Source organism: Portunus trituberculatus, chromosome 16 (genome assembly GCF_017591435.1).
Source record: "Portunus trituberculatus isolate SZX2019 chromosome 16, ASM1759143v1, whole genome shotgun sequence".
In the NCBI taxonomy this organism is placed as follows: Eukaryota; Metazoa; Arthropoda; class Malacostraca; order Decapoda; family Portunidae; genus Portunus; species Portunus trituberculatus.
The window spans coordinates 15,649,712-15,667,211 of NC_059270.1; the positions used below are offsets into that span (position 1 = coordinate 15,649,712).

At 40.0% G+C, this 17,500-nt stretch overlaps 1 protein-coding gene and 1 non-coding gene across 4 annotated transcripts in view; one reads left to right on the top strand and one right to left on the bottom strand.

Annotated features, from left to right (window-relative positions):
* LOC123504608 (cytosolic carboxypeptidase Nna1-like) overlaps window positions 1–17,500 on the top strand; it is a 116,346-nt gene that overhangs the window by 37,391 nt on the left and 61,455 nt on the right. The window contains exon 1 of one of the 3 annotated variants that reach the window (XM_045255273.1): window positions 7,369–7,481. The exons of the other annotated variants lie outside the window; for them this stretch is intronic. Coding sequence (XP_045111208.1) covers window positions 7,460–7,481 — 22 coding nt within the window. The 5' untranslated portion in view covers window positions 7,369–7,459. Of the gene's footprint in view, window positions 1–7,368; window positions 7,482–17,500 lie in introns of those variants that run through there. 3 annotated transcript variants of the gene reach the window in all.
* On the bottom strand, window positions 14,452–14,528 carry Trnaa-cgc. Its single transcript has one exon. It is a non-coding gene; the product is annotated as a tRNA-Ala (tRNA).

Sequence of the window (17,500 nt, forward strand, 5' to 3'; positions counted from 1 at the left end):
CATGAATAGTAGTTGTTTTTAGAAATAAATATCAAATTAACAGTAAATTACATAGACTAATCATTATAGTTTGATAAAATTGCTGTGGATAATTTCTTTTTAAATGTCCTGCTATTGCATTCTGTGACTAGATGTTCTGGCAAACTGTTCCAGGCTTTGGCTCCACGTGATAAAACACTCTGTTGAACGTGAGTCGTCCTGCATAGTGGAATACGTAAATGTCGGGCCCGGCGAGTGACTTTGTGCTGTATTGTGTTAAAACCTAAATCTAGTGTGGGACAGTGTAAGGCTTTATGTACAAAACAATTGGTATGAAGATTAATTATGTCAGTTAATTTAAAAAATCTAGTGTCTTTGAAAATACTGCTTGTATGGTCGTAACGTCCTATGCAATACATAACACGTAGCAATTTCTTTTGTGCCAGGAAAAGATTATCAACATATGTGGAGTATGCTCCTCCCCAGATCGCACTGCTAGGTGCGGATATACTAAAGTAAAATAGATTAATCGGAGACAGCTACTGCTTAGATAACTACGGATTCTGTAAATAATGCCAGTTAATATTGAGAGTTTAAATTTAATTATATCAATATGTTGTGACCACTTTAATTTATTGTCTATGTAGACTCCTAGGAAGTTAAAATGTTTCACCTCAGTTAATTCTATATTGTTAATTTTAATGGACGTTGTTATGGGTAGAGTTAGGAGGGAGCTTGTAATCATGTAGTTAGTTTTATTTAAATTTAAAGTTAATTTGTTACATATAACCCAGTTATAAATTTTAGTTAGCTCTACATTCATGGTATGCTTTAAATTAAGTAAGCTATTACTCTGGATGTAGACTGGGGTATCATCTGCATATAATAGGAATTTAACTTTGTTACTGCACCTAATTAAATCGTTAATATAAATTAAGAATAGAATCGGGCCAAGAATTGAACCTTGAGGAACACCACATGTAACATTTCTATGAGAGGAGAGAGCATTATTGTACGATGTAAATTGTGATCTATTGGATAAGTAACTTATGAACCACTTATGTGTACTGCCATAGTAAATAGGATGTTGTGAGATATAGTGTCAAATGCCTTACTGAAGTCGTAGAAAACAGTTATCTGAAAGAGTTTAGAGTCCATAGCATGATACATGGATTGACACAAATGGTGAACTGCAAGCTCAGTGGAGTGACCAGGACGAAAACCGTATTGACATGATGTTAACAGTTCTTGTTTATTAAGATAGTTTGTTAGTCTTTCGGCCATGACTTTCTCGAAAATTTTACTTAAGGCAGGTAAAATGGATATTGGTCTGTAATTTTGAGGTATGGAGTTATCGCCACCTTTATATATGGGAACAATGCGTGCTATCTGTAGTTTCTTGGGAAATGTGCTTTCTTGAAAAGATTTGTTTATGATAAAGACTAAGAAGGGAGATATTACTTCTGAGCATACTTTAAGTATTTTTGCAGTGATTCCGTCATGACCAGGTGTAGAATCTTTCATACTGTTGATGATAGACCTAACTTCAACTAGCGTTGTTGGAGCCAGAAAAAATGAAAATGGGACAGAAGCAGGTAGATAGTTGTGGTACGAGTCTTGGGATTCTGGAATATTACTGACTAAAGAATTACCAATATCAGTGAAATAACTATTAAATGATTCAGCAATGTGTTGTGATTCTGTAACTTTATCATTGTTGAATGTAAGAGAAGCTGGAGGACTAGAATATTTTTTCCCCATTAGAGTATTTATAATTGTTCAAGTCTTTTTGGGATTAGACGATTGTTCTGTTAATTCATTTTTGTAGTAATTGTCCTTAGCTGTTCGGATGACAGATGTTAGTCTGTTTCTATATACTTTAAATGTATTTTCATATGATATAGGCCATTTAGCGTAAAGTTTTTGTAGTCGATTGCGTTCTTTTATAGATTGTTTTATTGCTGGAGTTATGTATGGCTTTCCAAGGTGTTTTTCTTTTTCTTTTAATGGTGACACGAGGAAAGTTCTTGTCAAATAATTCAGTAAATTTCTGAAGGTAGCAATCAAAGATGTGGTTTACATCGTGGTGTTCAGAAATGGCATTCCAATTAAATTCCATTAGGTTGTTTTTGAATGTGTTTATGTTATCTGCATTAAATATCCTTTTTTCTATTGTGATATGTTTTAGACTAGATGTATTACGGTAAACTAAGAAGGAGCTTATGATGGGGAAATGATCACTGATTGAATTGAATATGATGCCGCTATTTACGCAATTGACAAAATTTTAGTCCAAATATGGTCAAGGATGGTGGCGGAGTGTGTAGTTATCCGAGTTGGTTTATTTATGGTTGAAGAGAGAGAGAGAGAGAGAGAGAGAGAGAGAGAGAGAGAGAGAGAGAGAGAGAGAGAGAGAGAGAGAGAGAGAGAGAGAGAGAGAGAGAGAGAGAGAGAGAGAGAGAGAGAGAGAGAGAGAGAATGACTGAAACTTGCAGATAAAAAGCGTACTTAGATATAACTTCAGCGAAAAGTAGAAGAATATAAAGAGAATTTGGTTGGGTAACAGATGGAGAGAGAGAAAAGGAAGAGATAGAAGGAAAGGTGAGAAAGAGAGGAAGAGTGACAGAACGTATAAAAAGAGATGAAAATAAAAGAGTTCAGAGAAAACTTGCTGGTGTGTGATAGAAATAAAGAAGGGAGGATAAGGAGAGTAAAGGAAAGGGTGTTGGAAAGGAAAAGAGAGAAGGAGAGGAAGAATAGCAAACGTGAAGATAGAAAAGCAAAATTAAGAAGTCTTTTGGAGAAACTTCTAACACTGGGATGCATGAATGAAAAGAAAAGTAGAAAGGTTATGGAAGGGATGAAAGGAAAGAAGAGGATGAGGGTAAGGATGAGAAACTTGGAGGTAGCGACGAAAAAAAAATAAGACGTCAGGAATGAAGGGACGGAGTGAAGAAGGAAAGTGGGCAGGTGGCGGTGATGAGAAGATGGAATACTTATGAAGAAAATATGGGGAATGGATCAGGTAGGAAGATTTTGAAGGATGAGAGAGAGAGAGAGAGAGAGAGAGAGAGAGAGAGAGAGAGAGAGAGAGAGAGAGAGAGAGAGAGAGAGATCAGACAGTGGTACAGTGGAACCATGCGTGCTTTGGGGTCCGAGGGATCTCCAAGCACACGGGTTCGAATCCTGTCCACGGTCCGAGTGTAGGTTGGGCTTCCTCACTCGGGGCAACGGTTTCCTAGTGGGTGGGCTTTGAGATAGGAGGTACCCCAAAAAGTATCCCCTTTATCCCATAAATTCCCGTGAAAAGCCCACATGGTATAAATAAAAGAATGGAGGAAGGAAAAACACTTTGTACAATAATAAAAAGAAATAAGACAAAAGATGGTGAAGATGGTGATGATCGACAAAGAAAGAAAGAAAGCTACAAAAATTAAGAAAAGGAAGTAAGAAAGGAAATAGGGCGACAAGCAAGCCAGAAAAAAAATTAAAGAGAAGGAGAAGAAGGGGAAGAAGGGAAGAAGGGGGCCAGCCAGTGTGATAAAGGAGGTGGAACGTAAGTCATTTGAAGGGAGACTGAGTGAATGAGAGAAGGGGGGCGGAGCTTGCGTCACTGTCTTTGTCACATCTCCATTTCCCAAGAACGCCACCGGAGGAGAGTGACTTGGCCTGGCGGAAGGTCATTGACAGGCAGGCGTTCTGGAGAGGTAGAGGTGGACTGGTAGGTTCAGGTGGGAAGGGTTAATAAATAGGGAGAGGGACAAAAAAACTCGTGGTAACGGTGGCAGCTGTTGGGTGATAGAAGAGAAAAGGTAATGTGACGATGATAGTTTAGTAGCAGCAGTATTAGCGGTGTGGTGGTGGTGGTGGTGGTGGTGATGGTGGTGTTTTTTTTCTTTTATAGTTAGTGGTAGCAAGACTAGTTGTAACGATAACACCAACAATAACGAGAGTAGCAACACACACACACACACACACACACACACACACACACACACACACACACACACACACACACACACACAGAGAGAGAGAGAGAGAGAGAGAGAGAGAGAGAGAGAGAGAGAGAGAGAGAGAGAGAGAGAGAGAGAGAGAGAGAGAGAGAGAGAGAGAGAGAGATTCATTTAATTATTTGATAATTTATTGTTTTACTTTAGTCTCAGTGGGCAATACACAGTGATTGTAATATACATGGATAAGTATTGGACTGAGAATTATGGATCCGTTAAGCCGAAGCTCCATTACGGATCATTAGAGAAAAATAACAATAGTTGAAAGGCCGACATGGAAACAAAGAAAAAGATCAATCACATACGTCATGAAGATTGAAGTAAATATAGAGAGAGATTGATTTGTATAAACGAACAACATTATCTCGAAAGTACAGTATATGAGTAACATGGTACATTAAACGAAGATATACACACTTAAACATATACACACATACATACACACGTGTACATACATACACATACACATGTATGGTTATGTGTATGTTTACACATACAGAACATATATACTCACTCATACATACATACATATATATATATATATATATATATATATATATATATATATATATATATATATATATATATATATATATATATATATATATATATATATATATATATATATATATATATATATATATATATATATATATATATATATATATATATATATATATATATATATATATATATATATATATATATATATATATATATATATATATATATATATATATATATATATATATATATATATATATATATATATATATATATATATATATATATATATATATATATATATATATATATATATATATATATATATATATATATATATATATATATACACACACACACACACACACACACACACACACACACACACACACACACACACACACACACACACACACACACACACACACACACACACACATACATACATACACATATTGCTGGTGGTATTTAGGTCATCACATTTTCATTGATCATGATGCTCATTTAGCAGCTGCCGTTTTCATTTTGATTTGAATGAGGTTCTAGACAGAGCAAGTTTAGTATTGTGAGGCAGCTGGTTCCACAGTCTGGTTCCCCTGGTTAAGATGCTGTGTTGGGCGTGTGATGTTTTGCAGAGCAGGAGTCTGAGCTCATGACTGTGTGCCTCTTGTGCCAATTGTGTGTAAAAGTATTAAAGCCAGGGAACAGTTTTAATGAAATATAAACAAACATACAACTTTGAAAATTAATAATATCCGGTAATATAAAAAGATTGTAATCTCTAAAGTATGAATTGGTGTAATCATACTGGTTACAGTTGAATAGGACTCGAATGATTTTTCCCGTTTGAAAAAAAAAATTTGTATATATGTTTGGTGTGTTCCTTCTCATATAGCTGAACAGTACAAGAGGTTAGGGTATAAAAAGGATGGATGAATTTGTTTAAGGTTATTATAAGTTAGCTGATTTCTAATTCTATAAATAACGCCTGTTATTTTAGATATTTTTTATATTAAGTCATCTGTGTGAGATTTCTATTTAAGATTATTATTTATTACTACTCCTAAAAACTTAGTTTCATTGACATATTTAACAACCTTATCGTTGACTTGAATTGTTATGTTAAATGGTTGAATGTTTATGTTATTCGATATAATGTCGTTTGTTTTGTTGGCATTTAGATTTAGCTTATTACTTTAAAACCAGTTTTAAACGTGAACAAATTTTCTATTAAGGGTATCTTGGTTTGTAGTTTGAGATTTTCTCCATGGAGATAGATTTTTGTGCCATCAGCAAATAATATACATTTTAGTTTACTGCTTTCATGTACTATGTCTGATATAAATTAGAAATAGAATTGGACTGAACTGAACCTTGGGGAATACCATTATTGCAAGTTTTAAAAGATGAAGTCTTATTATTAAAAGCTGTAAATTGTTTCCTTTTGGCGAAGTAATTACAAAATCACTTAAACGCTGGACCATGATTACCATAAACATTCAACTTTTCTGCCAAAATAGGATGAGAGATTGTGTCGGAAGTTTTAGAGAGATCGCATAATAATGTTATTTAATAAAGTTTGTTGTTTTGGGCAAAGTGTGTGTACAGCCAGTTCAGTGGAGTAACCCGGTCTGAATCCGATTTAGCAACTGGATAAAATTGATTGTTTTTTTAAGTAGTCTAGTAAACGAGATGCCATGATTTTTTCGAAAATTTTACGAAATACTGGGAGTAGAGATATAGGCATATAGCTTTCAGGGATTGTATTGATACGTCTTGTATATACTGATATAACTTTTGCTATTTTTAGGTGTTCTGGAAAGATGCCTTGATAAAAAAGATGGAGAAATTGAAGCAGAACATTATTTAGTTACTTTGTCGTGCCCTCGAGATGTTCCTTTCAGTGTTTTTATGGTCTTGTTGATCTCTGTAGTTGAAGTGGACGTAGATATATAAAAAGTAAGGTTGGCGCTGGTAGAGAGAGAGAGAGAGAGAGAGAGAGAGAGAGAGAGAGAGAGAGCATTGAGGTGTGGGTCAGAGAGTAATAGGTAGCCTGTGAGAAAATGAGAGAGAATAATCTTCCAATATCGATCTGTTCTTGGTCATAATTGCTCGGCGTGTGGGAGGAGGAGGGGGGGTTGTTGAAAGGTATAGGTGGAGAAGGGGGGAGAGGGAGAAAGAAGAAAGGAGCGAGAAACAGGGGGAACGGGAGGTAGAAGGAGGGGAGATAGCCACGTCACCTTTGTTTCCTCTTCTTGTCCAGATTTTCTCCCTTTATGTTTACTTTTCACCCTGTTCCCTATTCTCCCTACTCTCATCATGTCCTTTACTCTGCTAACACATATTTTCCTTTTTTTTTCGCTTAATTTCGTTTTTCTTCAAGTACTACATGGTTTCTTTTCCTTTCGCTTTTCCACAAATATTCATTTTCTCCGCTTCCTGTTTTTTTTTTCATATTGTTTTTTTACATTCATACATTTTATTTCCAAATTTCCTCTTCTCTTTCTTTGACTTATGCTCTCTCTCTCTGTCAACTTCACTTTCTTTTCTTCTTTTCTCTTAATCTTTCTATCTCCTTTTTCTTTCTTTCTTTCTGTCGCTTCCATATTTTTGTTATTTTTCATTCCAATCTCACGTTTATTATGTTCTGTCATCTTTATGTTATTTTCTTCTCTCTCTCTCTCTCTCTCCCCTCTTCATCCCTTAAACATGCATGGTCTTTCATTTTCCTTTTTTTTTCTTAATCTTTTACTCTTCCATTTTATCTTCTTTTCCTCATTCTTGTTTTTTTTTTCCCTCATTGTTGTCTTTCCCCACGCTACCGCACCTTTCCTCCCCCCCATTCTCTCTTTCTCTCAGATCTGTTCACCGTACCTGCTTTTATTGCCCAGTCCTCCCCCTACGCGCCTGAGGGTTGAGCAGGTCAGTTCAGTCGAGTTGGCGGTTCGAGGGTGGCAGTCGGTGGAATGAGGCCGCGCCGTAAAGTCGGTAATCATTCCATTTTTCGTGTGTGTTGTGCGCTGCCGCCTTAAATACTACTACTGTTTTATCATTTTCAACTCGGGTGGTTCGTGTGTGCGCGTGTGTGCGTGCTTGCTTGTGTGAATAGTAGGTAGATATTTATTTTATTTATTTTTTGTATTTACATTCTTTTTAGTTTGTCTTTCTATCTATTCAGCTGTCTGTCTACTTACCTGTCTATCTTTCTACGGTATCTGTGTATCTTTTCTTTTTCCTCTCGTTTGTTTTTTGTTTTTTTTCTCTTTTTTTTTCCTTAACGTGTCTAATGCAGTGTTTTATTTTGAGTGTGCAGTCAGTCCGTGTGTCTTGAAAGAAAGTGCACCGAAGAGTAGTGTCCTTATAGTGGAACGAATTAATGAAGGTGACTTGGTGTAATGGAATATGATATCGCGCAGTGTTTTTGACATTATGTGAAGTGAGGTGTAGAACTCAGGCAATGTATGATCATGAAGTGACTCACGTGGTGGTGGTGGAGTGGTGGTAGGGAGTCACGTGTGGCTTGTTTTGATGTAGTATAGTGGAGTGATATAGTGCACTGTGGCGATGTGTGGCTTAACATTGTGGCGAAGCATATCAGGCAGTGTACCAGGGGATGGGGTGGTGTGGTGTGGTATTGTGTGGTGAACTAAATATGTTGTGGGATACTATGGTATTTACAGTGTAAAAGTGCTCCAGAAAGTGTTATGGCGCATCTTCCTGACATAGGAAGTATAGTATGACGTGGTATGAACTGTTTTGTGGTTTAGTGAAGTATGGAGTGATGTTGTATACCATAATCACTAAGTATGGTGTGGTCTACTGCAAACTGGAATGGCGTGGTGAAAATGACTTACGTAGTATACCGTAGGTATGGACTAAGGACTATGTAGTGGGGTAGGCAATGAGTACTACTTCCGCGGGGAGTGACGCTCGTAATCAATGATCAAGAAAGGCTTTAATGGGAGTGGTGTGTGTGTGTGTATTTACCTAGTTGTATTTACCTAGTTGTAGTTTTACAGGGCCTGGGCTTTATGCTCGTGTGGTCCCGTCTCCATATCTACACTTATCCAATTTTTCTTTAAAACTATGTACACTCTTTGCTGATACCACTTCCTCACTCAAACTGTTCCAAGTCTCAACACATCTTTGTGTGTGTGTGTGTGTGTGTGTGTGTGTGTGTGTGTGTGTGTGTGTTTGTGTGTGTGTCGCAGGCCATTGTGTACATGGTAGACTAAGGGTTGTGGAGCAGACAGTTAGTTCTGGTGTGAGTCGTGTGGTGTGGCGTGGCCTGAGTGAGTGAGTGGTGGTGCAGCAGCCAACGAGCCCGGCGGGAGCAGCGTGACGGGCCCTGCACACCACCTCGCCTGCCACACGCGACAGCCGCCACCTGTACATTTCCCCTGCTAATTAGAAACCCTATTTGCGATAACCCGGACCCAGTGGAGGCGTGCAGGTGCCGAGGAAGACGCCGTCGCTGCCGCCCGAACGAACCTTGGACAACCTTACGAGTGTATGGGTGATCCGTGTGTTTGTTTTACATTATTTCCTCATCTATTTTTAAGCTGAAGGATGGATGGATAATGGAGGAGAACAAGGAGCTGAGCGTCGCTTTATAAAGAGATAATGAGGTTGAGAATAAGATAAGCAGTCGTGCGATGGAAGGAATCGGAGAAAAGCAGGTCGTTGCTTCATACACCAACTTGAAGCTAGGCTGAGACTTAAACAAGTGTAAGAAAAAAAAATACTTGAATAAAAAATCCTTTAGTTAAATTATGACAAATCATAAGTAGTATTCACGACACAAAGAGCGTGGAAGACCTTGAGGGAAGGCAAGGTGGGCAACGTGAATGTATGCGTATTAAATAGTTCAGGTGCACAGGTGTCGTGAGAGTGTGTAGTTAAGGGTGCACACTCACCAGTGCAGTGTAATAAGGTTGAGAAGAGGAAAGAGAAAGCTCGTGTAATGCATTACTTTTCTCAGCTGCTGTGCTCAGAGAAGTACAGGTTCAATAGTACAAGTAACCTAGCTTCTATACCCAAGTTATTTGCCTCACGCAGACATTCAGTTTGAGTCACATCTAGCATATGCAGCCATACTTGAGAGTAGATTGCTAGGAGAGGGATTAGGAAGCGTGTAATCTGTATTCCCTGTGCGTGACAAGGCTGATGCAGGAACAGCAAAACTCAAATGCATGTGAGGAGGGAGGATTCTGCCATGCGTGTGCCATGTGCGTATTTTTGTATGTGTACGTAATTCACTGTTTGATCTGCTGCAGTCTATGACGAGATAGCCAGACTTTACCCTACGGAACGAGCTCAGAGCTCATTATTTCCGATCTTGGGATAGGTCTGAGACCAGGCACACACCACACACCGGGACAAGGTCACAACTCCTCGATTTACATCCCGTACCTACTCACTGCTAGGTGAACAGGGGCTACACGTGAAAGGAGACACACCCAAATATCTCCAGCCGGCCGGGGAATCGAACCCCGGTCATCTGGCTTGTGAAGCCAGCGCTCTAACCACTGAGCTACCGGGCCGTGTGTTTTTTTGTGTGCGTGCGTTTTCTGCACGCTCCCGTGTGCATAATTTCATGTTCGTGTTCTTGTGTACGTGGGTCCTCTTGAGAGAAATGAGTTTGGCTTGGAAGGGAAGGAAGGCCTTGGGAAGAGAGTCTCAAGAGGATCAGAATAATTTATTCCTGGTCCTTAGGGGCTTGCAGGAGTGTCCTGAAACCCTTTTTGCCCAGATGCCGCTCTACAACACAGCAATCTTACGTCCAGGGGCCAGCAAGGACTTCTATCCCAGTGGCGTGAAGGAGAGGGAGATCGAAGCGAGGGTGCTGTCAGGTACCGCTTGGGGTGTGTAACAACGGGGAGTCACGCGGCGTTACCGGCACCTGATCAATTTATCAATATGTCTCAGCACTGTTGGTAGAGAGTCCCTCCTCGCTGTGTTAATGGTGAGGATTTGCTTCCTACGGCGCAGGTCTCTCAGAGGGCTGTTAGATAGTATTTGATTAGCATTTTCTAGTTAATAGTTATTTTTTTAATAGCTCCATCCCAAAGCTGAAGTTAGCGCGCCTGTGTGGAGGTATACGTGGAGGGAGGGTAATGCTCCCTCCCTGCCGTCCTCCTGATTCATTCAAACCTTCTTTCCTACTTGTCATTCCCTTTCTCACTGACCTCCTGTGACCTGTCAGAAATTGGACACACCAGGTCAATTTCCAGTTCTATTCGGCCGGATGGTTTATGGTCGGGTAGCGGTCTTGCTATCCATGGCTAGAATGCAACAGCAATACAACACGCACGAGAACACACACACACACACACACACACACACACACACACACACACACACACACACACACACACACACACACACACACACACACACACACACTCTTTATTTGGCGGAGTGCAGCGGAGTCGTCGGTCGCGCCACGCAAGAAAGCTAGGAAGTGGAGAAGTGAGGGTCATCTCTGAACACTGGTAGTTGAAGGCACGCTCCAGAATTCCTGGTGGAAAATGATTGGCACAATTGATAGGATTATAGGGGGTGAGGGTAATGGAGATCAATTCTGGATTACCTATTATTCAGGCTGAAGTGATGAGAGGTCTTTTGTTGGGATCCTATGATCATGAAGATTCCAGGAATACTGCAGGATATTGGCAAAAACACGTCATCAGTGGAAGCCCCACATTTGCCACCATCGAAAATTGAAGGTCACGTGGGCGGCTGATTTTCTTTTTCTTTTTTTTCCGGGTCATCTTTTCTAAAGCGAAATTCTACGAATGACTATAATAAATGTTTATATTTGTTTTAATGCTGGATTATCATGGAAATCTGCAAGGAAGCACGTGAGGCGGGTAATCGCAGGAGGGCACGAGGCGGCGGGACATCGAGGCAGGCACGGCTTTGGGCTCCATGACTGCACTCTACCACTTGACGCCCGGCACGTGGCTAGCTCATTACTGCTCCGTTAGATAACTTCTTCGTCAGTACACGTATTTGCAACGTATGGCAGAAGAGATGAACACTTAACATGCCAGTGTGCACAGTGAAGTTTGGTTCTGAATGCACCAGTGTTGTGGCGTCACCGACAAATGTTCATTACACTCCACGCTAGTGCATGAGATAAGCGAAAATACGGTTTTGTGTGCCAGTTTCCCCCATCCTTTTCCATGGTGTACGATATATGTAATAGATCAAATTCAAAGGAATTCTCTATAATTGTTGAGTTATCCATGCAAGTGCAGTTGCCTGTTTGTTATAACTGTACAAACGTTATACGTGAGTAGAAGAAAAAAGTAGGGCAGAAGTAACAAGTGGATAAGATATAGGCTAAATTTTTCATTAGAATATTACTGTATTGGTAAGATTGTTATGCTGTATTTTCTTGTAGGCTATTATATAAATATTTTTTTGTAAATCTTGAATAGTCACATAAAATGGGGCCGCCGTGATACAATGGAACCATGCGTGCTTTGGGATTCCTAGAGGTCTCCAAGCGCACGGGTTCGAATCCTGTCCACGGTCTGAGTGTAGGTTGGGCTTCCTCACTCAGGGCAAGGGTTTCCTAGCGGGTGGGCTTTAAGATAGGAGGTACCCTAAAAAGTATCCCCTTTAGCCCATAAATTCCCGTGAAAAAAGCCCACATGGTATATAAAAAAAAAAAAAAAAATAGCGATCAGGTCAAGCAAGTACAAACACTATGAATGTGTTTTGCGTTTTCAATGAATATCAAGTTCTCTGATCTCTTTAAAAGTACGAGTAGTTATTGAGTTTTACAAGGAATCGATTACTATACCAGAGAACATTGAACTGAGGGAAGATGTTTTAGATTGTTAGCAAACTTCTCGAGATTGTACATACTAATTGCACGATAAAGCTCCCCAACATTATGTCCTTTATCAATAAGATACGGGAAAGTAATGTGATAAAACCAAGAAAGTTGAATAACAGGAGGCGGCATGACGTCACACAAGTGAAGACAGCGCGCTGCCCATACTCCCCTTCCCCTTACACCCAAACAAATTACCAGCCGCCCAATAAAAATAAATACATGGAAATGCCCGAGTTACGCCCCTTATTTTCCGTCTCATGTCCATGTTTCGTGGCTGCCTACGATATATGTGACCTTGAAAGAGTCGTAATAGTCGTGGCATACCGTGGCACGAAGATTTAGATGGTAAATCATACATACAAATTCGATAATACAGTGTTCTCCAGCTTTGGTGGACTTGGGTGAGAGGTGGGAAGCTGTCTTTGGGGCAAACGTATGACTGAACAAGGTCATGTACACATATACATGTGCATGTAGATGTTAACATGTACAAATACATGTGCATTTACATGAAGGAAAAATAAACTGTATATCAGGTATAAAAATTGGCCTGAAGGTTGATTTCTCTTGGTATAGCAATTACTTAACACATGTATGTAAAATACTCTCTCTTTCTATCTTTATCTCTCTCTCTCTCTCTCTCTCTCTCTCTCTCTCTCTCTCTCTCTCTCTCTCTCTCTCTAACTTTTATCTAGAATGATTTCATGTCACTTGATATTGGAAAAAGCATCAATCACTGAAATTTTACTTCACTTTTTGTTTCTTGCCATAATTTCTCCCGGAAAAGGCCTGCTGTATTTCTTTCAATATTATAACTATTTCGCATTAACACCGTTATTAATGGGTCTACATGACATATTTAGGAAACAATAATGTGGTTTACATAAGTCAAACCATCAGTTCTTTCTGAGTTTTCCTCCAGTAATGAAAAAGAAAGTGGCAATTTCTCATTGCTTAAGACAGGAGAGGCCAATGTTTTGGGTGTAAGTTGTGATCGTAAGCTCCGCCCACCGCCTCATAAGATCCCCTGACTGGCTTCACTTTTAGCACATGACTGTAGCTTCCGAAACTTGTCAATATATACGAATAAGATAATATTAAGTAAGTTCTCTCTAAGAGATTCATAATGATGGCTTCTTTAAAGGACCAGGCTAGAATTTCGTGGTTTTTACATTTCCTCTTGACTGCATGTAGTTTTCTATACTTGGGAATATCGAAAAGGCTTAACGTAAATGAAAGACTGTTATCAAATACTAGCTTATCAGTGGAGAAAAACATGACAGTCAGGCGTCCAAGTGGCTGACATATGACATCATTGTTTTGACAACTCGTTCATTCATTTAGAGAAACCTTGAATTATGTTAGGGAGAGAAATAAAAGCATAAACGCATCCTCAGGAAGGGAGAACGAAGGAAGAAAAGTAGCGAATCCTAGCAGATGACACTGCTTCATAATGTGTTTGCTATAGGACGATACACTTTTTTTTTTAATAAATTATTGTTATTTGCAGATGTGGGCAAGGGCGCTCTTTTTTCCCGCTCCTCAGCTCTGAGCGGATTTCCAAATTGCAAGTGGAGGAGCGCGAGCACCAAAAGTTAGAAATAAGACCTGAGGAGCAGGCAGTGGACACTTCAAAATCAGAGTCTGCTCTTCCTCTTGCTCTCTTTTTTTCTCATTTTGTGCTATCGCATTCCGCTCCTCCACTCATGCTCTTTTTTCTCAATCTGCTCGCGCTCTCTGCCCACTAGCCCTCTCCGCTCTACGCTCAAGTTCTCCGCTCTCCGCTTGCAAGTGTTAGGTGATGATGGTGAAGAGAAGGAGAATGAGAAGGAGGAGACTTAACTTCCGAGGCTGGCGTAGGAGTCACCATTTTTAAAATTTTAAGTGAATGGTGTGTGTGTGTGTAATTCAACTCGGTCGTCTGCTGGTCACCCAGCAAATCTTTCCCATTACGGAGTGAGCTCAGAGCTCATAGACCGATCTTCGGGTAGAACTGAGACCACAACACACTCCACACACCGGGAAAGCGAGGCCACAACCCCTCGAGTTACATCCCGTACCTATTTACTGCTAGGTGAACAGGGGCCACACATTAAGAGCCTTGCCCATTTGCCTCGCCGCGCCGGGACTCGAACCCGGGCCTCTCGATTGCGAGTCGAGCGTGCTAACCACTACACTACGCGGTATGTGTGTGTGTGTGTGTGTGTGTGTGTGTGTGTGTGTGTGTGTGTGTATGTGTGTGTGTGTGTGTGTGTAGTAAGTGCATGTGTGAAGGAGCAGGCTGAGACTGCCCCCTTGAGTTGTGAGTCACAAATGGAGACGTTCAGTGAGTTCACAACTAGCTTTAATGGTAAATTCAAAGCACCCTCTGAATTGGCCCAGACCAGAACTGGTCCAAATCAGAACTAGTGCTATTAGACTTCGCCAGGACTGAATTACCCATTAGAAATTTATTGGAAATCATGGGTTTAAGTAGTGACAACTTTGATTTTATGGAATACAAATGAATGCAACATTTCAAAAATAACAAATCACAAATAGCGCACATGCAATGGAAAGGTCAGATCGGAGCTGCATTAGAGTCAAGGCCAAAAAATTAACAAATAACAGGATTAAAAATTAAGAAAAAACACTGAACACAGTAGAAATAAGAGCAGAAGTTTACTCGACTTATGGCGGTGACTGCACCACCACTGGCATAACGAAAACAACGCGGCAAAACGAAAAAAAAAATTTCGTACTCCACTCCTGCAACTTTCATGAATCTGACTCCAGTAGGTCGGTAGTAAGGGGACGCCTTGGGAGCTCAACTGCCGCTCATGCTTTAGGAGTTTTTGTGTCAACTTTCAGGAGAGGTTTTATGTTTATCTTGCATTTTAACTGCTGTTGCTTTTACATAGAAATATGAAAGAGGGAGAGAGAGAGAGAGAGAGAGAGAGAGAGAGAGAGAGTGTGTGTGTGTGTTCACTGTTTGATTTGCTGCAGTCTCTGACGAGACAGCCAGACGTTACCCTACGGAACGAGCTCAGAGCTCATTATTTCCGATCTTCGGATAGGTCTGAGACCAGGCACACACCACACACCGGGACAACAAGGTCACAACTCCTCGATTTACATCCCGTACCTACTCACTGCTAGGTGAACAGGGGCTACACGTGAAAGGAGACACACCCAAATATCTCCACCCGGCCGGGGAATCGAACCCCAGTCCTCTGGCTTGTGAAGCCAGCGCTCTAACCACTGAGCTACCGGGCCGTGTGTGTGTGTGTGTGTGTGTGTGTGTGTGTGTGTGTGTGTGTGTGTGTGAACTAGAAAAAAATCTAACTCCTTTTTTTTTCAAATAATCATGTCGTTTTTTCATAATAAACAATATTAGACAACCCTTCTTCTAAAACTGACCTTGACTACTCCTGAGAATAAAAACAATAAGAGACGCCTGCGATAAAGAACAAAATTGCAAAAGACTTAACATACTAATGCGGAGGCAGTAGCCGACTAACGCCCTCGCAACTCTATTGGTGGAACCACGTACATGTCGACCGTGAGTGTGGCAGCACCAATCGTTGCCACGGACCTTGTCCCCAATCGTACCTGAGTCATGAGGACTGCCAGCACCACCGCGACAGAAACTGGGTGAATAGCGAAGCCCTAGATTACACACCGTGCCTTGTTGTTACCCCACTATTGCAATCCTGTTATTGCCAATCAGTTCCACTGGTAAGCACAGTATTCAGAAATATTTATGCGCAGCATCCCGACTACATTCAAAACGCTCTAGTTATAATTACTTATTTTTAAGATTCTAGTGACAAATTAACAAGATTCTTATATCATTAAAAAAAGAAACACTATTGAGAACCTTGCTAATCACCAAGTGACCTTTGGAAATCGTCGTGATGAAAGAGCAAAGCGTTTCTGAATACAGGCCTAAGCCAGTGCCGTGACGTGACAACCTGTCATTCAGAGGTTTCTCCTTCTCCTTTGTCATCACCTTTAGTTTTCTAAATGACCACCACCTACCACAGTATAGTTATCAACACTAGCCATTCAGGAGCACCCCGCTTGTTGAAAGCATTGCCTGATTCTTCCTCTTTTGTTGTCGCACTCAGTAGTTTGGTTATCACCAGCATCACTGCCTACTATAGTTCACATTACCACTAGGTAAGCTATCACCACTATTTTAGTCATCACCACTACACGTGCCACTACTAGTACAGTTATTCTCATCACCTCGTCCACTACCATCATCGCCACCAATCACCATTACCAGAGATAAGCCTGCCACCACTGCTATTCGTCATTACTTGTTTCTAGTCACCGCTCATATATATATATATATATATATATATATATATATATATATATATATATATATATATATATATATATATATATATATATATATATATATATATATATATATATATATATATATATATATATATATATATATATATATATATATAAGTTTGGGTTCATTATGTAGTCATGGTAATCAATCAGGTTCTGGTACGATATACATAATTTATATCTGGTGAATACGAGAGAGCGACAGCTATACTGATTGCAAAGCTCAGAAGATTTCTATATGTAACTCAATTATATACAAAATTATGTTAAAGCGATCCGAGGACTGTAGACGGATACAGCGGACACTTGTGGATGATAAATAGGCGCTGAATAGACGTCCGCCTCACGTCCGTATATGTCCACATCCGGTAACAGACAATGCAGATGCTTTGAGGATGCTGAAAGGACTAGCGTCCAAAACTCGCTTAACATGTTCGGACACTATAATTTTTTTCTATAACGATTTCATAATTACAGTCATTTATAGTTTGCTATACAGTAAAAACCTTTAATGCAGTGACTCCACATTTCAATATTAACCGCCATGGACAACCGGAGGACTGTAGACTGACACAGTGGACAGTTGTGGATAATAAATGGACTTTGAATGGACGCCCGCCCTATGTCCGTAGACATCCACTGCCAACAAGGGCTGCGCCATAAAAAGGAAGGAAAAAAAGAAGAAAGAGGTTTAACACTGGCACGTTGTTTATTGATTAGAAATGGAAAAGTAAAAGCGTTGGTTACAAGGTCTCTCTCTCTCTCTCTCTCTCTCTCTCTCTCTCTCTCTCTCTCTCTCTCTCTCACA